This window comes from Andrena cerasifolii, chromosome 1 (assembly GCF_050908995.1).
Source record: "Andrena cerasifolii isolate SP2316 chromosome 1, iyAndCera1_principal, whole genome shotgun sequence".
Lineage (NCBI taxonomy): Eukaryota > Metazoa > Arthropoda > Insecta > Hymenoptera > Andrenidae > Andrena > Andrena cerasifolii.
The window spans coordinates 33,546,603-33,574,303 of record NC_135118.1 but is presented as its reverse complement, the minus strand read 5'-3'; the positions used below and the strand labels follow the sequence as shown (position 1 = coordinate 33,574,303).

General features: G+C 40.6%; 3 protein-coding genes across 7 annotated transcripts; 2 read left to right on the top strand and 1 right to left on the bottom strand.

Annotated features, from left to right (window-relative positions):
* Window positions 1-35: 35 nt before the first annotated feature.
* On the bottom strand, window positions 36-6,390 carry Agxt (Alanine-glyoxylate aminotransferase). 4 transcript variants are annotated; one of them, XM_076828712.1, is made up of 7 exons: window positions 6,232-6,390; window positions 3,056-3,280; window positions 2,275-2,475; window positions 1,442-1,599; window positions 1,119-1,274; window positions 405-752; window positions 36-342 (listed from the first exon to the last, which is right to left on the bottom strand). In XM_076828712.1, exons 1-7 carry the CDS (start codon window positions 6,373-6,375, stop codon window positions 189-191), a joined length of 1,386 nt encoding a protein of 461 aa, XP_076684827.1. In that variant the 5' UTR covers window positions 6,376-6,390; the 3' UTR covers window positions 36-188. The 4 variants fall into 4 exon arrangements, with proteins under 4 accessions (XP_076684827.1, XP_076684836.1, XP_076684854.1 ...); XM_076828721.1 differs by lacking the exon at window positions 6,232-6,390 and adding an exon at window positions 4,683-4,830 and having other exon boundaries at window positions 3,056-3,239; XM_076828739.1 differs by lacking the exon at window positions 6,232-6,390 and adding an exon at window positions 4,676-4,807 and having other exon boundaries at window positions 3,056-3,233.
* On the top strand, window positions 4,973-12,424 carry LOC143377491 (uncharacterized). 2 transcript variants are annotated; one of them, XM_076828767.1, is made up of 9 exons: window positions 4,973-5,075; window positions 7,428-7,550; window positions 7,683-7,800; window positions 8,196-8,457; window positions 9,159-9,305; window positions 9,763-9,853; window positions 10,084-10,226; window positions 11,910-12,042; window positions 12,232-12,424. In XM_076828767.1, the coding sequence occupies exons 1-9, from the start codon at window positions 4,992-4,994 to the stop codon at window positions 12,280-12,282; spliced, it is 1,152 nt and encodes a 383-aa protein (XP_076684882.1). In that variant the 5' UTR covers window positions 4,973-4,991; the 3' UTR covers window positions 12,283-12,424. The 2 variants fall into 2 exon arrangements, with proteins under 2 accessions (XP_076684882.1, XP_076684889.1); XM_076828774.1 differs by lacking the exons at window positions 4,973-5,075; window positions 7,428-7,550 and adding an exon at window positions 7,560-7,593.
* Window positions 12,425-19,249: 6,825 nt separating this feature from the next.
* On the top strand, window positions 19,250-27,573 carry LOC143377483 (uncharacterized). Its single transcript, XM_076828754.1, has 8 exons — window positions 19,250-19,353; window positions 19,738-19,860; window positions 20,209-20,326; window positions 22,780-23,041; window positions 25,045-25,191; window positions 25,676-25,766; window positions 26,158-26,300; window positions 27,174-27,573. The coding sequence occupies exons 1-8, from the start codon at window positions 19,300-19,302 to the stop codon at window positions 27,544-27,546; spliced, it is 1,311 nt and encodes a 436-aa protein (XP_076684869.1). The 5' UTR covers window positions 19,250-19,299; the 3' UTR covers window positions 27,547-27,573.
* Window positions 27,574-27,701: the final 128 nt, after the last annotated feature.

The window sequence follows — 27,701 nt, the reverse complement described above, 5'->3', positions numbered from 1 at the left end:
TATGTAAGGTGGCATAATGATTACTCTGTACAACATTTAAGCGTATAAAGTATTCTATAATTTACTGTCACACTAATGCCTTGCATTTTGATAACAAGAATATACAAAAAGAATAAACTGGAAAATCATGCTTACAATCACTCGTTGCTTCATTGCTTTGCCACTACTTCAAACAGATAATCATTCTTTTAGAGTTTCGATGCGGTGGCATGTCTCAGTCCTTCGTCAAGAGCGCGCAGCACGAGGTCCACTGTTTTAGACGTAGCATTGGATCCCAACAAGCCAATCCGTAAGATTTTTCCCATAGTCGGTCCCAGCCCTTTGCTGATTTCGACTTTGTATCTAAACGAAACGCGGGAGCTCTCGTAACTATCAGAACCAACGCAAATGGACGTAGGATTTACCTCTCCATGGCCCGTTGCACGATGATATTGCCATCCACGCCAGGTGGCAGCTCTACAGTCGTCACCGTCGATAATTGATACCGTGGAATTTTCACATAAAATTTAAGTCCTCTAGCTTCGAGACCTTTCCGTAACCTTGTAGCTGCAGCCGCGTGTCTAGCCCAGGATACAGGAAGGCTTTCCTCCGCCATTTCCGCTAAAGCCTCGCGCAGACCGTACAGCAACGTGGCACTTGCCGTGTGATGATAAACCCGATCCTCGTTCCCGAAACATTTCCAATAAACTCCGAGGACGTTCAGGTCCCAGTAGAAGGAGAAGGGTTTCGTCTTCCTTCGGAACAGTTTCTCCCTGTCGTTGTGAACGAGAAAGGAAATGTGTTAGGTAGATGGCGTTTGAGTCGCTGAAATTAATACCTGCCAATGATTAGATGCAGCCAAAATTTGGTTTAGAAAATTAATGTCGATAAGATTGGTAATAAAAATTGTTAATTGAAACTGATGTATCAAAGGAAGGTGATTCATTTCACGTGCAAGTGAGTATACTGTAATTCCAACGTTGTAAGTTAGAGTGTCATGCAGAATGAATTCATAGCCTATGCATGTCACTCTTTATGAATTCGTCGAACTTTGATTTTTAGATTTTACAGTGGCAGAGATCATTCGATAAGTGATTAAAATTGAAGAAGCAAGCTTGGCGACTAAACCACATACGTACTCAGCCCGTGGGCTGAACGAAAGGGGAGCTAAACCTGGTGGGGCACCGAGGACCTTCTGACTTGCGGTGTAAGCGGCGTCGATGCCCCATGAATCCATGAAGAACGGCTCGCCGCCGAGCGACGCTACCACATCGACGATCAGAAGAGCGTCGTATCTGAAAACAGAATTTCATTTTTTTGAAAATAACTTCGGTATTAATTCAATTAAAATCCGCCAATCCTAAAGACAATATTGAAAATGCAAGTGATTGTTACAAGTTTCTCAAGAATTACAAATTTCTCAAATTTTGGGGAAAATTGGATCCAAACAGAGGACTCGTACTTGTGCACGAGGTCGCCAAAACCCTCCAGGGGTTGTCTTAAGCCGGTAGAGGATTCAGCATGGACCATGAACACCGCCACCGGTTTGTGTATCCTTAAGGCGGATTCCAATTGATCCATCGTGACAGGCTTGGTGTGCTCCGTTTCTATGAGTGCCACCTGTGTTTCGAAATTTGCGAATTGAATATATACAGGGTGTTTATAAAAACATGGGCCTTTTTCAGGATCGGTTCTACTCACCGAACTAATGAAAAATATTAGTATACCCATATATACAATAATGCTTAGCCGAAACGTTCATTAAAGTGGCATTTAACGAAGCCCAGCTGTGTTTCCGCCGATCGATATATTCATTATCATTTTGCTTTTTAAACGCGAGAAGGAAAGGATATGAATGAGAATATAATGTATTAAGGTGAATTCCCACGGCGCGTGGCTCGGCGATTTTAGTGCCGTGGAACTGCACCTTTAGGGCCTAAGGGCACACTACTAGAGTTTCTCCTATCCGTTGCATGCCCGCCGCTTCATTGGCTTCGAGCACCCCCTTCCGCGCGGCTCGTAGAAAACGCTATTGATGCTCGCGTCGTCGGACCGCCCATCGGGTCATCACTGTTATAGACACTCCGGGGCCGGTGTTTTGCGGAATATAAAAATACTTATAACTGCAGAACTAAGCATTATCAGACATATGCATATACAAACTTCTTTTATTCTTTTGGTGAGTATAACCGATCCTGAAAAAATGTCCCATGTTGTTTATAAAAAACACCTTGCATATACGTCTCGATGAGAATCAAAAATACAATATAGCTTCAGAAGATTTACGAAACCTACATTGGCACCGATCCGACTGGCCATGTCAGCAGCCCGTTCACCCCAAATCCCGCATCTGACGATCAGTATCGTTTCACCTGGCTCCAGTAAGTTTCCCAGGCACGCTTCCATTCCGCCGTGGCCGGATGCGCTTAGTACTAGGGTCAACCTGTTCTTCGTTTGGAACGCATACTGCATACCCGCCTTAATTTCGTCCATCAGCTAAAAAGTTGTAACGGGTTACCAGAAATGGGTAGCCGTGTTTAATCGTATACAAAGGGGGACGTTAAATTAAATTATAACAAAATTAAATCCTGAGTGCGCTAATGACATTAAGTATAATTAAATATACTCCGAGTGAGGTCATGTTTACATTCATTTTAATTAGGAGAATTTTGTCTATGTATTGCTGATACTTTCAACAAAATTCTGATATATCATATGGATATTAAAGTTTTCAATGCTATGTGGCTTATCGGAGGCTCGATTACTCCGCAAGCGAACGGTTGATGAGCTAATTATATACAAGAAACGATCAGGGCAGGGTTGCCAGGAAAATCCCTATCGTAGTGGAGGGGGAACATACGCGTATTGGAGAGGGAACACCTACAGCAGTACGGTATAGATACGTGTGCGTGATGACGCCGTGACGTTAAAAAAATTTGACGTCAAGATAGGAGTTTCCCCTCCGCTACGGTAGGGATTTTCCTGGCAACCTTAGATCAAGGAAGCTGAAAGTTCCTAGGCGTGAAAACACACCGAGGTCGGTAAAAGTATTGATAAAACTAGACGAAACGATTACCTGGCAAATTTCTGGATGGAGATGGCCAATGATTTGATTCTGAAGAGCCTGGAGGACGCGTTTCGAGCAATTCGTTGGTCCAGGCCCCGCTAAAGTCTTCACCGGCAGTCGCATTTTCATCAGAAGCTCCTTCGCTGGCTTCTTGTGAACGGCGAGCTGGCTCCATTCGCTATTCATGCTTGCTCTTTCACAAAACGAAACTGTTATTAAAGTTTTTCCTGTTACCTTAACATCGCAAAGAAATTCGTTCGCGTTACAATCGGATCAAGAGATTACCAACAATCTACAATCTACATATTCTACACATACTCCTTGAACGCAGCTGTTTCTCTAGATTTTCAACACAGAATTACGAACTTACAACTTGTTGAGAACTTCATGTGTGAAACTAATACTCCTTCATCATGCATGATGGCTAGAAGAAATTTGAGAAGCTGAAGGATATTAAAAATGTTATCATTTGGCAACAGGGAGCTGGATCTAACGTTTGAAACAGCATCGCGTGAGAGGATTTCCCGAAATAGACTAGTGATGCCAACAGGGCAAGAAAAGTCTAGATTTATTACGAGTTCCCAATTTTTGAAATTTTTAGAAATATCGAATTTAAACTTCCATTTGACCATTACTGTATGATTCTTAAACCTTTTCTATTTCTCCCAATTAATATATAGCGATACTTCTGCAGAGTGCCACAAGACGGTATTCCGACCGATCGCGATCTCTAGCAAGTGCTCTCTCAACTACCGATTCCTATATATACCAGTATCGTCCGACCTCAGAGGTGAACACGGAACCGCTTTTACCTCCTCATGATTCTGGGCGCCAGATCAGGAGCGAAGCATGGATCTGTTACGTTGCTAACCACAGAGTGGGTGGGGAGAACTGTCCAGGTTTTGTGTGAGCATGTGGGCACGTACCACGCACACTAATGCAGTTCCTCCCACCCATACTGTGGTCAGCAACGTAACAGTTCCGCGCTCGGGTGTTACCCGGGTCCTAGAACTTAAGGAGGTATTTGTTCCTTAGCGGGCTAGGCCTGTCTTATAACATCCCCGCACCTAAAGGTGGGTTTACATTAGTCTAGTCCAGCACTAGATTGGAACCAGAATAGCGTAAACAGTGTTTTCATTCTAGTACAGTGCTGTTATTCCAGCAGGTGTTTCGACTGGTTCGAAAGCCTATTTTTTTTCATTCCAGTGTTTACCCCCACCATCGGGACAATAATGTTCCAGCGTTACTGGAATCGTCTAGACGGCTCAATCCAGCGCTGGCTGAAACGTAGTACAGTGTGCATGTGATTACAATACACGTACAGTCATATGCACGGCACCTTTCATTCCTCTCCTGGCCTACCTCAAAACCGTACCTCAACCCCCGCTCAAAAAAATACCATCCATCACTAAAGTTTCTACGCACAATTTCTTTACCCAATTGATAAAACTAAAACAGAAGTCCCCCATCGACCTTCACATCGGAACGTCCGCAAAATACTGGTAAGAAATGGATGTTCGAAGGTAGATGGACCTACATTTTAAACATAATACATACAAATATACTCGGTGAATACTATTATAAGACTGTCAATAACATCGAATGGAAACTTTGGCGTGAATCCATTACAACTTACAGTTTCCAGTTGCTGTCGTCACTACTATCTCAGATGCTCAATGTCGACGCTATCGTCCTTATCGTTGGCTCAAGAATCAGTTGCACTGTTCACTGTGCCGGAGCATGTAGCTTACTGAAATCTCGTTATGACTACTTTGACTGTTTTAGCTTCAAGATATATACTACCGCACGGTCACGTGGCATCGTAACTGTGTGGTCAACATTGATAAGGAGTTAGACAAACAGTGAGTTTTATAATCCACAGTTTAGCGAGGGACTGAAGGGGCGCGAAGATGTCTTTTCATTGAATGACGAGCATTAACTTGATATGCTACTGCCACTTGATAACCTTCCGAAATCCTCCTCATCTATTACCATGAGTAAGGCAAACGTGAATAGTTCTGGGTGTACAGTGAGTATATGTAATGCATTTTGATAGCGTAACCAACGTGGGTAGGATAGCATGGGCAGTGGCACGTGTAGTGTGAAAGAGGCAATGGTCGGAGTGTAACCAGTAAGATTCTTTTGTTAAAAAAAAAGGATCTCGTTCTTCATCAACCACCTTAAGGTGAATTCCAACGGCACGTGGCTCGGCTCACGTGAAGGCTTGGCTCAGCTCAAGCGCCAAACAAAGCACTTCTTTGCCGAGCCGGCTCGACGAACCACGCGCCGTTGGAGTTCAACTTAACACTCTTCTCGAGCACAAAACAATGGGATATAAAATGAACTGACCATGAACGCCAAGGTCACAGTGAAATTTTCACCACCTGTCATCACCAAATCTGACCTTGTAGGTTGTATAAATTAGAATGAAACAACTCTAGGGGTGGATGCTGCTCACAAAATCTACATAGGTATACTTTCCATGAGAATTCGATGAATGCTGATATGATTTTCTGCAATATTTGAATTCTACATGACTTAACATACGAACAAATACAGAAGGGTAATTTGCGTATCGTGTGAAAAGAAGAAAGTCTGCTTGGAATTTGAATATTTTCAAGTGCAGTCACCGATGGGCGACTCATGTTCGCGCGAACAATTGTTTGCCTGTCCCAGCTGGGTGCTTTGTAGAGAGATGGTGACTAACTGGAACCCAACAAGTGTACAAACGACTAAATGCATTCACTGTCACTTATTACGTCACAAGACACATTGGGTTCTGGACGTACTAATATGCAAAAAGGAAGTTGAGCACCTTCCTGGAGTCCCAATTTGTCGTCAAGACACCCAAGGGTCTTGTATGACTTTGTCCCAGTTGCTTTTGTGACATCACTACATCTGCGCATACATATACTACATATCACACATTCTAATAGGGTGCGGCATCAATTGTTGTCCCAATTTATAGACGTATGCTTAGTTTAATTGTTGTTTAAAAAATTATTTTAACAATAAAAATCATTGCGTTGTATGGCCTTAAATGATTTCTCCTCCAAGTGTGCGATGCCGCTTGGGCTATGAAGCCACCACCGGAAACAGTTTAGTGTAAACTGGGTAAGAATTCATGACACATCTTTGTAGTTGTATGAAAATATCAGTCTCGCGGAAAAAGTAGAGATATTTACCAGAGGAACCCAAAAAGATATGAACAGAAATACCACCACTGCGTTCCTGATGACACGGTCGTTAAAAGGCTGCAGGGGCCACACGCCGACTATTGAGCTGAAACGCTTCGACACCGAATACGCGCTTTGATCGAAGAAATCCATGTCTCGACACTCAACTGAACGGTCACCGGTTCTTTACACGACTGCCAGAGACACGGGGTGAACGTTGTATATACTGATACATTTTTTATTCCGCGAAATTACCTTTTCCATTTGAACCCATCAAATTCTCTATTTCTCGTTCGAGTATGTTGGCACGAGTAGTGCCAGCTAAAGAGAATAACTGCACGGTGCGTAATGATTCTGAAATAATAAATGAGTGATATTGACGTAGTCCGTCTCCACCGCCACTTTTGTGGTGATGGAAGGAAATGTATATCGATTGAAGGACAATCCGAGTGCAGGACAATTTCTGTATCGTCGCGCGGTGCACTTACTTCGGAGTGCGGTCGTTGGTGAAACAGGTGGTGGACTCGAAAATGCCGGGTCCTTCCTATTCAACCCGGCATCTTCAAGCTGTAAAACAAGAGACGCTCGTCTGCGACGAATGTGTACGGACTAAAGTGATAGCGATTAGGATGTGCGGTGGATCAGCTGCGTGTCGGGTTCTCTGATTCTGGAGAGCGTAAGAAGCAGGAGAAAAAGAATATGAACGCGACCGTCTCACACGTATCCTTTCGTGAAAACTGCCCCTCAGCTGCTGTAATGGTTGCTTCTTTGAGAAACTGTATCATTGCTCCGAGAGTTTCATTCGTTTCGTTTGTATATTGAGTAACGTTCCACTGTCACCGCCGTTTCACCAACTATCATCATCTCGCTGACGTCCTTTAGTTAAAAGAAGATCTGCTTGGAGATATAAAATAATACATGTTTAATGCACTTTCCCCCATAGATTTTGATGAATTTTGATAATTTAATTTAATTTAGTTACAAAGACACGGTGCTAGGGTTGGTCGAGTACTCGAAAAAAGCGAGAGGCTTGAAAGACCTGGGTAGCTCGAATTGTTTCGAGCGGTTGGGTTTTATCGAGCCCTGGGATCGGTTCGAGCTTGATGTTGCTTGAATATTCGAATTTTCCTGTTACCCTACACAGTGCAGGAAAAAGGGTCAGATGCCTCCAGGAACTGCATTGAATAATTTGTATTTCGTTTCAGTTTATAAAATTGGTCGACTCGTGGGGTGTGGACTATGATATTGCTATCGATTGTATGCCACCCTTGTTCACCACGACAGTGGTAATGGCGAAGTATTTCAACGGTGTGTTTCACGTACGCAAGGTAACTCGAGTTAGAGGAAACGTGACTGCACGATTTCAGTAGTGTAATAAGCTTCAGGGCGACCAATTAGTTGAAATTCAAAATACCTGTTTATTTAAATGAAAATGGTTCACGATTTGCTTTTTGTTGCAGCTGGCAGAAGTGTGTTACATGATTAGAAGCGATGTTGAGCGATTGAAGGATCTTCCACAGTTCGAGGTTCTCCATTTCTATGCTCTACAAGGAAGGAGATTCGTGGTGTCCTTCGCAGGTAAATGGATGAATTTCAATTCTATAATTCTTCTGGAATGGGCGAAGCGATTTTAAATGATGCGTAGCCGATTGCACAGGGATATATAACTGAGGAATCTCTCTTGCCATCTTTCGCGTCACTTGGGTGTGTTGAGTTTTACTTTAGTAGTGATGGGTTCGAATACCTCGCAAGTATTTTTGTTCCAATGGCTAATACTAGATTTTTAACAAATCATACTTTGAGAAATTGTACTCTGTGAACCCCATGAAAACCTACTTAACTTTAAGCAAACATTAAGTGAAATTTTTTATATGTAATTATTAAATTAATTCGTATACATTATTTGTTATTTATTAGTTTGATGTACTTATCGCTTGGCATATTCCCGGCTTATTTTCGACATTCTATTTCAGTTTCCCTCTGTATGCTACTGGTGATATACCTAGCACTTCCAACCGCGTTAATCATACACGACATTCTAACGAAGAACGAGTCGGAGGAGAAATATCTGATGTATCCAGTGGATTATTACTTCATAGATACACAAAGTTACTACTATTTTGCAGCAGTGCATGGTTATATAGCGTCTGTGACCATCATAGTTCTCATATGCACGCTGGACTCGATGTTCATTACTTTCATACAGCATGCCTGCGCGATGTTTGCAGTCACTGGGTAAAACATTTGCATTTCCTTTCAATCAGGTATAATTCTACGTATACAGGGTGCCCTAAAATTCAAGGGTTTGCGGAACATGCAATATCCTCATTAAGCTAATACACACAGAGTGTCCCAAAATTACGGAACAATCTGGAACATGCAACATACTGTGCAAAAAGACATCGAAAACACATCGAAAAATCCTTTACCGTTTTGGAATTCGAGGCTTCGTTCTCGAGATATTAACAGTTGAATATTGACGATTCAAGTTCCGGGGCGCGCAGTTTAACGCCGTAACAGCTGAGCGTGCGGGCGGTCACTGCTCCGCGCGCAGCTGTTTCGGGTTTAAACTGCGCGCCCCGGAACTTGAATCGTCAGTATTCAACTGTTAATATCTCGAGAACGAAGCCCCGGATTCCAAAACGATAAAGGACTTTTCGACGTCTTTTTGCACGAGGATATTGCATGTTCCGGGAAGTGCCTGAATTTTCGGACACCCTGCATAATGGCCAATTCCACGGTTAACAGCATTACTCTCAAAGCTATCATTTTATCTACTAAATCGAACGAATTTCAAAGCACGTGAAATATCAGTGTTAAATAAATAAATCATTTCAAACAACCGAAAATATGCGTGGGAAATTGTTTGTTTTTACATTCCATGTAGAAATTATTTTTTTTTACCACAGGTGAGTTAACGTGAACCTTCTTTGTAGACATAAGCTAAAAATGAAGCCCGTTTTCGACGGAAATATATCGACAATCGGGGTCCATGAATCGAAGTTCCAAAATTTTGTGGACGTGCAAGAACGAATGTACGAGAAACTTGTATTATGCGTTAAGGAACATCAAAGAGCTATGGAGTAAGTGTACCGATGCATTGTTTCCATCATTACTGCGACTATATCGTTGCGCGACATTTCAGTGCTGTAAATAGTAAAATACACCGACTGACTTATAATGAATCATTCCAAATTGGCAACCTCATTTAGTAAAAAGGCTCCTGTACAGCGATAGGATGTACTGTGCAGAAGATACCCAAGTTAAATATATTTCATCTTGATTCGCATAGTGAAGAACAATTTCCTAAACCTTGCCTCTCTATTCCTTGAGTACTCCACAGGATGCTAACGTATTTCAACATTTAGGAGACTTAAAGCCAGATTCTGCCACGTAATCTAGGATGACATATTTTTCGAAAGACACTAACTATATGCAAAATTTCAGTTATATCGGTCACTCGAATCTCGCGAACCTCGTGAGAGTTCAACGGCGAAAGAAATCATCTTTTATCAGTTAAGAGTCCATATTTCTGTTCAGGTGCACGCAAATCGTACAATCAGCATTCTCAGTGACACTGTTCGTTCAAGTAACGATGAACATCGTAAGCCTTAGTATCACTGGAGTACAAGTAAGAGTTCGCCATCACCCATGCTCATTTTTGTATCATCTATCAACCATTAAACATATAAAAATCTCTGGAAGTCTCCACTGGCAACGTATGTGCGCCGTATATTAAATGAATTGTGAATTGTAAATTACTTGCTCACTCACGCACATTCTGCAGCTGTCGAATTAGGACAGTGAACGCTAATTGACTTCTATCAGTTCAGTGCTTTCAGGATTGTTGGAATTTTTCAGGCTTTGTTGAAAATGTCTGATGGAAATATATCGGATATGTTAAGGCTGACAATCTGGATGATGGGACAGTATATTCATCTAGTATTTATCCACTTTCCCGGGCAAAGGCTGTCGAATTTCAGCGAGCAGGTGTATTACGACTCGTAAGAACACAATATGTTGTCCATATATGTTGCAAGTAAATCGCTCTGTTCTACGTTTGAACCATTTAATATGCAGAGCGTTCAAAACAGGGCGGTTACAAATTTTGAGTCAGCCAATGCACATCCAATCCAATAAGAAAGTCATAATAAGTTGAGATATCGAAGAGTATTTTGTGTTTCTTTTAAATAAATGTACATTTAGTATGATCGAACTGATCTCACTTGTATGATTCGTCAACTGGCTTATTCGTAACGACAGTGATATTGAGTAAGAACAATTGAGGAGTCCACGTAGAAAACACTGTGGGTGCCAAAAATCAAATTTTTCGGGAGAGAGAAAGAATTCCCCTGACTTTAAATTATTTACGAAATTTGATTTGTTTTGATTGCTAAATATGCTTGTGTGTACCATATCCCAAATGCATAAAAAAATATATTCTTTTCAATAATATAGTCCAAACTCGTGACAAAAAGAATTGTATTTGCAATTTGTGCACACACTTTGCGAAAATCCCCCCTCTACTGCTCCCTATTACGTTGTAACTCGTCCCTGCTGTCCCAACTTCTGGCATCTCTGACCAAAGCCGACTTTGCGAGGCCTCTTAAGCAGGGAATCCACCGCGAAGCTAAGCTATGCTACGCCATGCTACGTTTTAAGGAGGTTCGATACCGGAGCAAAAATAATGAGAAATCATTGAAAAGTGTTTTGATCTAATGTCCAAAGTGTAGTCCGCATTGTGTTAAAATTTCAAGTCGATTGACAGCACGGTTTATGAAAAAATCGACATCAAAGTTGCGCTCTTATACACAGGCTGTTATGGGAGAAGCGATAAAATTTCTATAAAATGTTACACAGAGTCCTTAAAAATAGTGAGAAAGTCCTTAAAAATGTCGCAATGAAAAGCTTAAGTATTCCTATGAAATTCTAAAAAAAAAAATTGCACATTTACCGTACGGTTTATTAGATAATTGAATAAATAGACAGCAATGTGCTCGTATTTTTGGAACTGCCTGTAGGAACTGTTTGAAACGTGGCAACGCTGTACGCCAGGTAGTCATCTATACAGTGTATACTTGTACAAAGGATACAGTAAAAATTTGTAAAAACACTACCAAGCTGTAAACATGTATTTAGTAATTTGTTGCGAACCAGTACGAACGCGCAAGGGGGCGCCACAAGTGTAAAGTGGAAAGAGAAAAAAAGATGGACGCAAAGCGACGTTGCCGCATTTCGCTCGCATATTTTACGCTACTTTTAATGAAAATATTATATTTCTAACTGCATTAAACATACTTTTTGTTTAATTGAATTCCAAAACAAAATATATAGTAATAATTTTATTAGGAATAGACATGTAAATAACATTTTTGTCTACATAATTTTTTTTTATCTAAGATTGGTATCACTGCAGAGCTCCCATGTGTAAGCACAGGCTTACCCCTCTCGCCGCCTGCCCCGCAAGTGAGGTATCGAACCTCCTTAAAAAAATTAGCTTCAATACATTCTTATGCAATCGTTTCTACCCAAAGCTACGTTAAAACGTAGCATCGCATAGCACAGCTTAGCTTCCCGGTGGATTCCCGGCTTTATTCCGGTGCCTCCTTCTTATGGGGATTCCCGACCGCGCATAACGACATTAAAAAATTTATAAACTTTTCCTTTTACTTTTGATGTATTTGCAGGTTGGAGTACAAGTGGCACACATCTTTCCACAAGTCACGTGTTGTGTACCAGTTTTTCGTTATGAACACGTTAATCCCCTGTCGGCTGACCGCGTTGAAAGTGACAACGTTGAACATGGAAACATTACTGTCGGTACGTAACACCTTCGCGCGAGTGAATAGATCAGAGGAATGTAATATACTATGTACTGTACTATAATACGCGGCACGTTTCGCAAAGATGTTACACTTTTTTGTGCATTTTCATAATTCAGTTACGGCCTTTATATTCTTTGTCGTTAAAATATTGAAGGCTGCAAGAGCTTCGCCCATTTCCTTTCAGTTCACGCAAGCTGCCGTCTCGTATTTCACTGTTCTATCATCATCGTTATAGTCGGCGCTAGTCTTTCGTGTGCAACCAAAGTGATTGATACTTGTGATAAGCTTTGTTATAATGCTGCCTGAAGAAAAGTAAACGGTATTATATAGTTTCTAATGTTAACGATTCTGTGATAACTATCCTGCATAATTCCCCAACTCGAGAACATCTTTCTCTCCCCAACACTCAACACTGTCGCCAGGTCCATAGAGAATGCACGGGCAATGCAAACTGAATGTTGAGGCTATATGCCGACATGTCAAGTTCTCTCAGTGCTTCCTTTTCTTCACCAAGGAAGCAATGAAAATGTTAATTTCGAATGTACATTAGCATTAACATTTATCGAACGTTTAAACATTGAGAATAAAATAAAATTCATTCGGCGTAGAAACTCATTTCAAGGTGCAAGTCCAAGTATTACAAATTTCTTAATATCGCAAACTTTACCGATCATAGTTAATAATAATTTACATTGGACGCTTAGTGTACATGTTTGCAACATCATTTTTCATAGTAGCAGCCCGTGGAATGAATATTTTAGCGGAAATATCAGTTTTTACCGAACGATTGACTGGCTTCCGCAATTGAAATTATCGGTGACCTTGTTTCCATCGCAAGTGCCGTTTGGCGAAATAGGTGAGCAACCGTCGCGGTCGTAGCGCCAGATCAGGATTGCCGGACGAATTCTCTCTTGGCAGGACAAGATGACGTCATATAGACCTATATACACACTTGGCTTGGCTTGGTTGGCGCTGGCGTCGGCGTCACGACCACGAATATACCGTTAGGGCTATATAGGTAAACATACGGTTGTAAGTCGCACGACAGTCGTGTCATTTACGCCAGGGCGTACGTAACATATGGAGGCGCACACACAGAGACGACAGGACGACTGCTTCGGATTTTTAAGTCGGCCAACTGTCGGTGGTCAATGTATCGTGCATGGGCGTGAACACACAAAGGACAACGTGTCGTTCTTTTGTTCTGAAAGTCAGTGGGCCTGTGATGTTGAAAAGAAGAAGACATGGATTACGTTTCTCTAGCTGTGTTTTGTGCGCTGCGGTTCAACTTAAAATCAGAAGGAAGAAAAAAATGAAACGGGGATACTGGATTCATCCATTGTACAGTGAAAGACTTCAAAAAGGAAAATTTTATACTATGTTCGAAACATTAAAAAAATATTCAGACAAACTCTTTGCTTACTTTAGAACGAGCGTACAAAGTTAGGACGAACTTTTGGGTTTGTTAAGGCCCTATATTACTTGTCAAAACACAGATATGAAACTCACAATCCCTCCGGAAGAAAGATTAGCAACGATAGAATGTCGGCTGTCTACGCGCGCCCAGTGACAGAACAGTGAAGTCGTAATGTCGGGTCGACTGTCACAGGATTTACGCACGACTGTCGTAAGATTTGCAGTCGTACGTATAGCGAAGCCTTTATTGCTGTTCTCCTCCGATCTACTCCATACTTCGTCACGTGGCCTGTACGCTACCATTAATTCCCTACATAAGGCAAACCTGCTCCAGATCCTCAGATTTCGTCGGTCCTCCGGGACGGGAGCAGGGATGCCAGAACTGGTGACACGTACAGTGAGCCGCATTAACCTTTAAGGGGTTATGCCTAGTCAGGCGGTCGAAAAGAGGCGAATATTTGTGAATTTTTTTTGAAGAAGCGGAAGCATATAATTTTACAAAAGTTTTTGCGTTTGAAAGAGCAACATTTAAAGAATATTTGGTAATTTTTTCGTAGAAAAATATTTACGTTTATAATAAAGTAACAAGCGACATCCAAGACGCATTTTTAAAAATTTGCTTTCGCGGTGAGCACTGCCATTCGTAACCAGATTATATGAAATCAAAAAACAAAAAAGATTTCGTTAGTATATTAATGTATCCTCAGGTTGACAGAGAGAATTTTCTGAAATATTAAGTTAAAACAACATGGCAACTATTTAAAGTTGAAATCCTCATTTTTTCGCGTAATTTTTGCGTAATCGTATCGGGAAATCGGTACATTACTAAATTTGAGTGAGAGTACTGTAGCAGACATTATACGGAGATATAATCGCGAGGATAGGATTGAATCTGTTGCTCAAACAGGTCGTCCAAAGTTACTCGATATTCGGGACAAACGTAAAGTTATTAGAAAAGTGAATAAAGATCCTAAATTAAGTGCACCAAGGTTGGCGGCAGAATTGTTTGAAGAGGCTGGAAAGAAAGTTCATTCCGACACAGTTCGTCGAATGCTCAATGAAAGTGGATACAACGGTAGAGTTCCGCGAAAGAAGCCATACATTAACCATGTGAATCGAAAGAAAAGATTACTCTTCGCCAAAGAATACATTTCTAAAGAAGAAACGCGGTGGAAGACTGTAATTTTTGCAGATGAAAGTAAATACAATATTTTTGGGTCCGATGGGAAAAAATAGCCAATGAAGAGCTTCGCACTAAAAATCTCCGACCAACAGTGAAACACGGTGGGGGAAGTGTGATGGTTTGGGGTTGTATTTCGGCTGCTGGAATGGGCGAATTAGTTTTCATTGATGGAATTGTAAATAAAAATAAATATTTAAATATTCTAAAACAAAACTTACATAAAAGTGCTATTAATATGAACATTCGTAACAGTTTTAAATTTTATCAGGACAACGACCCCAAACTCAAATCACGTATAGTTCAAGAATATTTACTGTATAATTGTCCAAAGGTATTGCACCCACCTCCACGGTCACCAGACTTAAATCCGATCGAAAATTTATGGGATTAATTAGATCGTCGAATCAGAATAACACCCATAAAATCGAAAGACGTATTAAAATTACGATTAACCGAAGAATGGTCACGTATTCCGTTAGAATACTTAAATAAAATTATTTCTAGTATGCCCAAACGTTTAAACCATGTACTTAAACAAAAGGGCAATCCAACAAAATATTAAAATTGATGTAATTTTCTTAAAGTATACAGTATTTCCTCGTTAAGGGCTCGGTTTGGTGTACACGATACGGACTTTTCGCTATCATGTACAGGAAGATCGATGGAACTTTGATTCCATCTATCTCTCTATGGGTCTCAAAACGCAGCAACCTCCTCGCGGTGAGACCTGGTAATCGGTGAGAACCGAGCCGATGGCTGCGATTGTCAAATATTCTAGTCGGATATAAGAATTTCTTTCACTTGCAATACTATGGTAGAATGTAAGAATAAAATATGTAACTTGAAATGTTGTTCGATCGTTCCTACCGGACCCCAGAACACGAGTACAGTGTTAAGATAAAAGAATAACTGCAAGTTGGAATATTTCAGCGAGATACTGGAACTGTTGAGTTTTTCACAATTTTTAAAGTCCTCTCTGCTTCAGCACCTTATTGAAATATACCAAGTTACAATTCCTTGGCGAGGTATTCCACGTTACATCATGAAAGCATGTCTTCCACAAATAATGTTGTTTGTATAAATTTTTGTGTTCTTGTTTTGTTGCGATCCTTCTTTCTCGGTCGTTACACGGAATATGTTTATAAAACGATCTTTAAATTGTGACTCTAACAGAATCATTTGTAAATTGACCTAGTTTTACACGTGTTGAGTTCTAATTCCCACCACTCGTAGCGTTACCATCTGTTTCGAGACTTCACTGGTAACGTTGCATGCGACACTAAAATGGTAAGGTGGTCCTAGAACCCCCAAACCGGTGACAGGAAGATGCATTGGTTGATAGGTCTATCCAATACCTCGTCTGTGCTCTTATGTTTTCAATACCTTAAAAAAATACCTGTAAATTACCGATAAACCGGTTTTGATTGAAAATTTTACCGAATTACCGGTAATTGAAAAAGTCCGGAAATTTGCAATCGCTACCTGTGACGCGACTGCACACGTCACCCGCCGTAGGGTAGGAATACCTCATGACGCGAGGGTAAAGTCACCCTCATGGCGCACGGAACATGTTAAGGATAGGGACTGCGTTCCAAGGGATTGCCTACCATCAGGAGGTAGAAAAAGAATCGATTCTTTGAGAATTTGTTTCAGAAAGTACATGCATATTTTTATGCAATGATTTTTGTATTCAGATGAGGGACACTTTATCAGGTTATTATATTATGTTTTGGTATACAAATATTTAGTTATTGCACAATTACAACTGATTACCCGAAAGCTGTTTTTAGAAACACGTTTTGTGGTGACCAACATTATTCGGAACTGGGTTATCTGAAATAAAAGAACGATGAAAATTTAGTTAGTACAATATTTTATCTAGTCTTTAATCGTTCCGTTTTATAAAATATTAATCTGGGACAAAATGGCATATATTTAAAGTGAAAACATTTTCGTAGAGAAAACACTCATTTTTCATCCACGAAATAAAAACGATGCATTGGAAAACAAATGCTCCGATTAAAGACTAGAATTGAATGTCTAGAAGGAATCTACAATGTTTTAGAAAGATTGATGAAGCGGTTTTGGAGAAATCGTGGTCACCGGTCTAAAAACAGCTTCCGGGAAATCAGTTGTAATTTTGCAATACCTAAATATTTGTATACCAAAACATAATATAATAACCTGTTAAAGTATCCCTTATCTGAATACAAAAACCATTGCATAGAAATATGCATGCACTTTCTGAAATAAATTCCCAAACAATCGATTCTTTTTCTACCTCCTGACGGTAGGTAACCCCTTAAGGATCTGAACACGGATTGGGAAAGGCGAGGGTGCTTTCTGATAAGAGGACTGTGACGAATCACACGGAACTTACCTCAGAACTTTTGAATGGACCGATCGTTCCAAAATAATTCTAATATATATTGTTCACAATAGCTTCAGTTAGTGAAAGTTTTCACTGCTTCGCTGGATGAACATGTAAACCGTTGTTACATTGATTTGTAAGGAAATGTTGGTTGCGAGGGGCTAGATGCACAACGACTTTTATAATCGACCTTTTTAGCATGCGACTGAAGGGGAATGGAGAATTCTCTTCATCGAATGCTAAGAATACACTTGATATGTTACTGGCACTTGATAACCTTCCGAATCCTCCTGATATTTTCGTATAAATAGATTGTTTTATCCTTTTAGATTGTATAAATTAGAACGATGAAACACCGGCGGTGGATGCTGCTCAGAAAATCTATACTTATTGGACGATCGCTGATATGCTCTTTTGCAATGATTAAAGTCTGCTTTTCTTAATATACGAACAAATACAGAAGGGTAATTTATGCATCGTGTGAAAGAAAGAGAGTCTGCTTGGAATTTCAATAATTTTAAATAAGTCTAGTCCTAGCTGGGTGCTTTGTAGAGATATAGTGATTAACCAGAACCCCTCAAGCGTACAGCCTTGAGTGTACAGACGACTAAGTAAATGTATTCGCTGTCACTTATTACGTTTCACGACACCCCAGGTTCTGGACGTACTAATATTCAAAAAGGATATGGAGTACCTTCCTGGAGTCTCGATTTGTCGCCAAGACGCTCAAGGGTTTTACTGTTTTAACCGCTTCGTTCCCTCGGACGTGTTATGTCGCTACGCAGTACCGTTCGTGCAATGCCACAGACGAGTAAACGCGCTTCTTCTGTGGCAAGCCAATAGCGAATTCGGTACCTCGCACTGACTCTGCACTGGTGCCAAAGAAAGACTTGGATTGTTTGATTCTTATAGAGCTATCTTCCTTTCTATCAGGAACAACCAATCCAAGTGATTTTCTGGCACCAGTGCAGAGTCAGTGCGAGGTACCCAATTCGCTATTAGCTTGCCAGAAAAGAGGCGCACATAACACGTCCGAGGGAGCGAAGCGGTTAAGGCGGGATCTCCTAGCTGCGACAGGTCGCAGCGACCGACGGCGGTCCCACTAGTGCAAGGGAGAAGTATGCATCTGTTTCTCTCTTGCACTAGTGGGATTCTAGCCGGTCGCTGCGACCCGTCGTAGCTAGGAGATCCCGCCTTTACATGACTTTGTTCCAGCAGCTTTCGCGACATCGCTATATCTCTACATACATATACATATCACAAATTCTAATAGGGTGCGTCAAGAGATGTTGTCCCGATTTATAGGCGTATGCTTAGTTTAATTGTTCCCTAAAAATTTAATTTAACAATAAAAATCATAGCGTTCTACGGTCTTAAATCATTTTTCCTCCAATTGTGCGATTCCCCTTGGACTATGAAATCACGAAACGAAAACAGTTCACTGTAAACTGGGCAAGAGTTCGTGACACATCTTTGTAGTTATATGAAAATAGTATATTCACTGAGAAGGTAGAGATATTTACTATAGGAGCCCAAAAGGATGTGAACAGAATTATCACCACTGTGTTCCTGACGACGCGATCGTAAAATGGCTGAAGAGGCCACACGCCGAGAATCAAGCAGAACCTCTTCGATATTGAATACGCGCTTTGATCGAAGAAATCCATGTCCAGGCACTGAATGGACGGTCGCTTGTTCTGCACACAACTGCCAGAGGCACGGGGTGAACGTTGTATATACTGATACATTTTTTATTCCGCGAAATTACCTTTTCCATTTGAACCGATCAAGTGTAATGCAACCTTCAGTCGCACACTCAGCGACTAAGTGTATAATCAACTCGACTGTGTCTGTTTTTAAACACTCTATTTCTCGTTAGAGTAAGTTGCCACGAGTAATGCCAGTTAAAAGGAATAGCTCCACGGTGCAGAATGAGTCCGAAATAATTAATGAGTGATATTGGAGTAGTTCGTTTCCACCGCCACTTTTATCGTGATGGAAGGAAATGTATATCGATTGAAGGACAATTCGTGTGCACGGCAATTTCTGTATCGTTGCGTGGTGCACTTATTTCGGAGTGCGGTCGTTGGTGGAACAGGTGGTGGACTCGAAAATGCCCGGTCCTTCCTATTCAACCCGGCATCTTCGAGTTGTAAAACAAGAGACGCTCGTCTGCGACGAATGTGTACAGACTAAAGTGATAGCGCTTAGGATGTGCGGTGGATCAGCTGCGTGTCGGTTTCTCTGATTCTGGAGAGCGTAAGAAGCAGGAGAAAAAGAACATGAACGCGATCATCTCACTCGTATCCTTTCGTGAAAACTGCCCTTCAGCTGCTGTAATGGTTGCTCCTTTGAGAAACTGTATCGTTGCTCCGAGAGTTTCATACGTTTCGTTTGTATATTGAGTGACGTTCCACCGCCACCGTCGTTTCGCCAACTATCATCATCTCGCTGACGTTCTTTAGTCAAAAGATCTGCTTGGGGACATAGAATAATACATATTTAATGCACTTTCCCCCATAGATTTTGATTAATTTTGATAATTTAATTTAATTTAATTTAGTTACAAAGACACGGTGCTAGGGTTGGTCGAGTGCTCGAAAAAAGCGAGAGGCTTGAAAGACCTGGGTAGCTCGAATTGTTTCGAGCGGTTGGTTTTTATCGAGCTCTGGGATCGGTTCGAGCTTGAAGCTGCTCGAATAATTTGTATTACGTTTCAGACTATAAAACTGGTCGAATCGTGGGGTGTGGACTATGACATTGCTATCGATTGTTTACCACCCTTGTTAACCACCGGAGTGGTAATGGCGAAGTATTTCAACGGTGTGTTCCACGTAAGCAAGGTAAGCTGGCGATCAAGGTACAAGAACTCGAATTCACGTGGGCTGGGTTAGACGAAAAGTGGCTGATCGGCTCTAGTAATGTAATAAACTTCAATGAGACGAGAAAATAAAAATTCTTATCGATGCAAAATTGGATCTCCAGGCGAGTACGATCACGGCACGTAGCATGATGAAACGCGCAAAGCAAATATGCGCCTGCTGATTGGAATATCAGGAGATGCTGCACAGCATTTGACTGTGGAAGGAATATTAAATTACTGGAATCATTCTGTCTGCTTTCGATACTAGATCGCATATAATGCATGTTTATTGCCATGAGAATTGTTTACGATTCGCTTTGTTTTACAGCTGGCAGAGCTGTGTTATATGGTTAAAAGCGATTCTGAACGATTGAAGGATCTTCCACAGTTCGAGGTTCTCCATTACCACGCTCTGCAAGGAAGGAGATTCGTGGTGTCCTTCACAAGTAAATGCATCAGTTTCGACTTTATTATTACATTTGTGACGGGCAAAGTGGTATCAGTTGTTGCGTACCCAACTACACATGGGTAGATATTTCACGAATCCCTCTTGCCATCTTTCGCCCCTCGGGCGTGTGGAGCTGGACTTTGGGAGCGATGGCTTCGAATACGTCGCGAGTATTTTTATTCCAATGACTAATAAGGTGGCTCTTATTTACTCTTGGTGAAGTTTTATTTCCAGATTTTCTTCGCGGCACCCCCAGAATAGTTCCAACTAAGAAAAAAAAATCAGTGTAAAGTTTCAGCCCGATCGGATAACGGGAAAAGGTGTTGCCCCTGGGCCATGAAACATTTAAATAATTATTTAACAGCTCACCAAGTCGATTTTATATAATATCCTCCAAGTTATTGATTGCATAAAAAAATATGTCAAAAGTTGTAGGTTCAGACAACGAGCATTTTGTATGTCCTATTACTTTTTCTCGTGCGACAAACTGTTTTCGAAAAGAGTCCGAAAAACTGAAAAAAAAAATGTTATTTTTCAAATTTGAAAGTTTAAATCCTGTTCATATTTTCAATGTTTCATATGTCATGAATGTTTCCAGAAAATTAGGGATCGAAATTCACAAAAATATCCAAGACATAGACATTAAATGTGAACTATGTATGCTCATTGGTGACAGGGACGTAACAGCATTAATCTTTAGGCTTGAAAATAAAAAACACACATTTCCATCAGTCTTCATAAATAAGAAATGTTCGAGATACATTGAAATTGTCAAAATTTTAAAAAAAAATCGGACATGAATAGTCTTGCACCTTTTAGGCAATAAAAAAGAAACTATGAATCAAATAAAAAATTCGCACTGTCAAAAAACTGAATAATGGTGTATCATATAGCCGTGCAAAATTTGAAGTAAATCGATTGAATAGGTTTTGAGTAATCGTGGGTAATATGGTTGAAAATCATGATTTCGAGAAAAATGCATTTGAATACCTCACTTCTGACGTCTATATCTTCGATATTTTTGCGAATTTCGATCCCAAATTTTCAGGAAACATTCATGACATATCAAACACTGAAAATAGGGAATTTTTTTTGTCTTTTTGGCATATCTCGGTATATGCCCCCTCTCTAAATATTTAAAAAATAGTCCTCGTAAATAAAAATTACAATTTTTGTCCACCTTCATAAATAAAAAGTGTTCGAGAAAGATTTAAACTTTTAAAATTTGAAAAAAAATGTTTTACTTTTTCGGACTTTTTTGAAAACCGTTTGTCGTACGAGAAAAAGTAACGCAACATAAAAGATGCTCCTTGTGTTGCGCGCCTACACTTCCCATCTGCATATTAAAAATATTTGAAGACTTCTCGAAGCCGGATAATAGACTCGTAAGGTCAACAGACGTCGCAGCACTCCGACCTTTTAGCCGTTGTAAATTCTAAGCTTTACCCGTTATTAACGAAATTTCTTTGCAGTCACCAAAATGTTCCCAAGGTCTAAGGACTTTATGAGTTTATTACCCGCGCGTGGCCAGGAAACCTCCCGCTGACCGTGAAATTACAAGGGGTTCGGTTCTTTCGCTCTGGAGAGTGTCCGCTGTGACTTGTAGGCGGTCACTCGTTGCCATCCCCGTTTTTTTTTTCTAATTCACCAATAGTCCTCGACTGATTTCAACCCGCCCAATAAGCAACGAGTTTATTTTCTCGACCGACTCTGTTTACCCCTCCACCGAAGATTTTATGAAGAATTGTACGAAGCGGAACTCGTCTAGTTCAAACACCCAACAACGAACCACCTCGTTCCTTTAAGTTAAATTTAATAGTTTTTTTGTAGTATAATATACGTTTGTTTTTTTATTATTATTAAAACTGACTAAAGACTTTTTATCCCATATCACGAATCGGCCTGACATCATTAAGTTGCCGTGAGACATCCGGACGTGTAGTGTCGTGGTCGCCAGTAACAGAAGTTACATCCGTTAATGGGATGAATCCAGGTACACGCGTCGGAAAACCTTGTCTGGATCTAGAACTTTTGTTTGACATATTTTTTTATGTAATCAATAACTTGGAGGATATTATATAAAACCGACTTTGTGAGCTGTTAAATAATTATTTAAATGTCACGTACCCTTTCCCGTTATCCGATCGGGCTCAAACTTTACACAGGTTTTTTTTGATTATTTGGAACTATTCTGGGGGGTGCCGCGAAGAAAATTCAAAAGTCCAAAATAAGAGTCGCGCTAATGTCTAGTCCTAGATTTTTAACAAATCATATGTACTTCGAAACATTGGATTCAGTGATCCCCGTGAAAGCGTGCTTAACTTTAAGCAAACATTGAGTGAAATTTTTCTATATGTAATTATTCAATTAATTCGTATACATTGTTTGTTATTAGTTTGATATATTTATCGTTTGGCATATTCCTGCCTTATTCACGACATTTTATTTCAGTTGCCCTCAGCCTGCTACTGGCGATATACCTATCACTTCCAACCGCGTTAATCGTACACGACATTCTAACGAAAAACGAGTCGGAGGAGAAGTATGTGATGTACCAAGCGGATTATTACATCGTAGACACACGAGAGCACTACTATTTCGAGACGGTGCATAGTTATGTAGCGTCTATAATGATGATATTTCTCATATGCACGCTGGACTCGATGTTCATTATTTTTATACAACATGCCTGCGCGATGTTTGCAGTCACTGGGTAAAACATTTGTATTTCCTTCCAATCGAGCGTAATTCTGTTTGTACAATGGTAAATGAGGAATAACAACAAATCATCCCATACCACGCTTCACATCATTACTTTCAAAATCATAAATATTATCTTTTGACTTAAGGAGTTAGACCACCTTGGACGAAGCAAAGTTATAGTCATTTTCGGCATTTTTTAATAATGAAATATTTCATTATCTCCCTGGCCTACCCCTTAAAGGGCAATGTTAAGTCCCAGAGGGGATTACTGACCTACGAGCGTACCGCAATTGCTATACAGTGTGCAGTATATACCATTGCAAAGATCTTGCCAAGACGAATCAATTGATATAATTTTTAACTTCGAAATCAGATGGGATCACCTCGGAAAATGGTCTTAAATTTCGAGATTTTGCGATTTTTAACAAAAAACCGAGGGATGTAAGCAATACTCCATACAGAGTCATCCGTTAAACCTGCAACCTACGCGCGCAGGAACATGTAAAATGGCAACAGCGCCTCACGGACCCATTCCACTGCAACCATGCACCGGCCCGGCGTTCGGAGGGTTGCCAGCGACCGCTGGACAGCAGTGATGCCCAAGCTTCTAAAATTTTAGGAATTAACGTCGCAAAGAGCTATTTGGAATATCCCGCCGGCCCGGGTTGAAGAATTTGGGGCCTTTTTCGTGTAACTTTTCAACTATAAAAGATATCGGAATGCAATTTGCGCCGAAAAATGGGGAAAAATTACTCCCTCTTAATGATGGATAATTTAAAATATTTTACGTTTTCTTAATTTTTCTTTTATCATTTTTTTAACCATAATTGTTGTGAAAGCTTTTGCAAACTGGTTATTTTAGACTGTATTTAATGCTCTATTTAAAATTCATGGTGTTGATAAACAATAGGCTAGTTGTTTCTCTATCATTACTTTCATAAATTGAGAATTTAAATTTTTATTCAATTATGTGTTACTTCTGCAAACCTCAGAATCTATTGCCCTGTTTTTTTTTTTATAATTTTATCCTTAATGCGGTGCATGCATAGATCGGACGTAACGGGTAACTAACGGGACGTGTCTTTGATTGTAGCGGTGTTTGAATTTTTTTCTACAATTTTTGTGTCTGAATGTTTTAACCTTTTAGCTACTCAACGCCAGGCCTATAGCTGCTTCCGTTAATTTCATTTTTTGGAACGATGCGCCATTATTGTGGCTTTTACTCGCAGGTGGCGAAAAATCTCTCCGTACAAGGGTGTAGCGCCGCGGTCAACCCTGTCGTAGCTAAAAATTTTTAAATTCAGACGGGTATGAGACCAGTCGACATGGTTTTCAAACCTTATTACAGTAAACTGGGGCGCGAGTAGTAAACCGATCATAAAAGCGGAGGACGCGCCTCGATTATCTGGGTCCGGAAATTTCCAATAGCTGTTTGCGACGTTAATTTGAAAGAGACCATCCTAAAATTCCCGAAGCTCTGGCATCACTGCTGTCCAGCGGTCGCTGGCAGCTCTCCCAACGCGGGGCCGGTGCACGGTTGTAGCGGAATGCGTCCGTGAGGCGCTGTTGCCATTTTACCTGTTCGCGTGCGCGTAGGTTGCAGTTTTAACGGATGACCCTGTATAGCAGATTTGCCAGCAAATATGCCTCGTGACCTTCATTTCAGGGCCGTGTTGGGCCCACATTTGCCGCATAGGCCCCTTTCCTAATGCCTAAGCAGTACGAAGTCGCCAGTGGATCACGGTTTCGTTTGTTCAAAACCGAAATATCTCGAACTTTGAAGGCATTTTTCGAGATGATCCCATCTGATTTCGAAGTTAAAAATCGTATCAATCGATTCGACATGGCGAGATCTTTCAAATGGTGTATAGCAATCGCTGTACGTTCGTAGGTCAGTAATCCCCTCTGGGGCTTAACATTATCCTTTCGTCTACGTATCGATGCCTGGTTGAGTTGTATGCAATACTTCTGAATCTAATTGAAAGAAACGCGGATGAAAGGTTTTCTGTACAGATATCAACTAAAGACGGTGGACATTTTGGACACAAATACAATGCCGGTCGGAACCAATAAAGCGGAGTACCAAAAGTTTGAGAACGCGCAAGAACTAATGTACGCGAAACTTATATTATGCGTTAAGGAACATCAAAGGGCTATAGAGTAAGTACACCGCTGCATGGCTTTCCATCATTACGGTGAGTATGTGTATCACTGCGCGACACTTCGGTGCTGTATAGTGAATGATGGTTGAGTGACTTATAATGAATAATTCCAAATAGTTGCCCTCATTTACTAAAGAGCTCCTACACAGTGATAGGATGAACTGTGCAGTATGCGTTAGCCAAGTTAAATATATTTCATCTAACTGAATATTTTTACATGGCCAACTGCTGTGTTGTCGATCTTCATTCACATTGTGAAAAACAATTTTCTTTGAGTAATGCTCGGGATACTAACGTAGTCCAACATTTAGGACACTTAGAGTCAGATTCCGCGCCGTAGTCTAGGATGAAATATTTTTCGAAAGACACTAACTATATGCAAAATTTCAGCTGTATCGGTAACTTGAATCTCGCGAACCTCGTGAGAGTTGAACGGCGAAAGAAACATCTTCTATCAGTTAAGAGTCCATGTTTTTGTTCAGGTGCACGCGTATCGTACAATCAGCATTCTCAGTGGCACTGTTTCTTGAAGTAACGATGAACATCTTAACCCTCAGTATCACTGGAATACAAGTAAGAGTTCGCCATCACCCATGCTCGTTTTGTTTCATCTATCAACCATTAAACATATAAAAGTCTCTGGAAGTCTCCACTGGCAACCCTTTCGCTCCTAACGCCGGATATATCCAGCATCCACGAAACAACCCACAGAGACGAACGCCGAATAAGCTGGGTTTACATTAGTCCGGTCAGTGATCCACTTTCATTTCCAATTAAACCACTCGTTTGGTCCAGCGACTTTTAGTGGCGGGACTCCCAGGGACCGGGGTGCCGTAGCGAAAGGGTTAAATGAATTGTAAATTACTTGCTCACTCACGCATATTCTGCAACTGTCGAATTAGGACAGTGAACGCTAATTGACTTCTATCAGTTCAGTGCTTTCAGGATTGTTTGAATTTTTCAGGCTTTGTTGACAATGTCTAGTGGAAATATATCGGATCTGTTAAGGCTGACAACCTGGATGATGGGACAGTATATTCATCTGGTTTTTATCCACTTTCCCGGGCAAAGACTGTCGAATTTCAGCGAGCAGGTGTATTACGACTCGTAAGAACACAATATGTTGTCCATATATGTTGCAAGTAGATCGCTCTGTTCTACGTTTGAACCATTTAACATGCAGAGCGTTTAACACAGAACTGTTATAAATTTTGAGTCGGCCAATGCACATCCAATCTAGTAAGAAAGGCTTAGTAAGTCGGGATATCGAAGGGTATTCTGTGTTCCTTTCAAATAAATGTAAATGTAAATGTACATTTAGTATTTAGTATGATAGAACTGATCTCACTTGGATGATTTGTGAACTGGCTTATTCGTAATGATAGTGCTATTGAGTGAGAACAATTGAAAACTCCTTGTAGAAAACCATGTACGAGCACTAAATAGATACATATACATATTATGTAACTTGTACACCTCTACTGCTCCCTATTACGCCATAACTAACAAGGAGAGTATCCGAGGTGTCCACCTCCAATTGCTTCGAAATTTGGATATGTTTTAGAGGACTGAAAGATAAGATATACGTGTTTTTTTACAGCGGCCCGTTTTCATATTTAGGGGGTAAAACCACCCCTCAAATTTCATGAGAATTGCTTTGATTTTTGGCCAACGCAATCAGAGGCGCACAGCTGAAAATCTTATAACGTTGAGGGGTGGTCTCGCCTTTTAAATATGAAAAGGGGCCGCTATGAAAAACACACGTATATCTTATTTTTCGGTCCTCTAAAACATATCCAAATTTCAAAACAATCGGAGGCGGACACCTGGGATACTCTCCTAAGTAGTCCCTGTTGTTCCTACGTCTGGCACCTCTGAACAATGCTGTCTTTCCGAGGTCTCTTATTCCGGTCTCCTTCTTATGGAGGTTCCGGATAAAAAAATTATAACCTTTTCCATTTACTTCTGATGTATTTGCAGGTTGGAGTGCAAGTGGCACACAACTTTCCACAAGTCACGTGTTGTGTACCAGTTTTTCGTTATGAACACGTTAGTCCCGTGTCAGCTGACCGCGTTGAAAGTGACAACGTTGAACCTGGAAACGTTATTGTCGGTATGTAACACCTTAGTGCGAGTGAACAGATCGGAGAAATGTAAAATAATGTGTATAATACGCGGCGCGTTTCGCAAAGATGTTACACATTTTGTGCATTTTTATGATTCATCTACGGCCTTTATGTTCTCTGTCGTTAAAATATTGAAGACTGCAAGGGCTTCGCCCTTTTCTTTCAGTTCACGCAAGCTGCATTCTCGTATTTCACCGTTCTGTCATCATCGTTATAGTCGGCGATAGTCTTTCGTGTGCAATCAAAGCGATTGATATTTGCGTAAGCTTTGTTATAAAGATGCCTGAAGAAAAGTAAACGGTATTATATAGTTTCTAATGTTAACGATTCTGTGATAACTATCCTGCATAATTCCCCAACTCGAGAACATCATTCTCTTCCC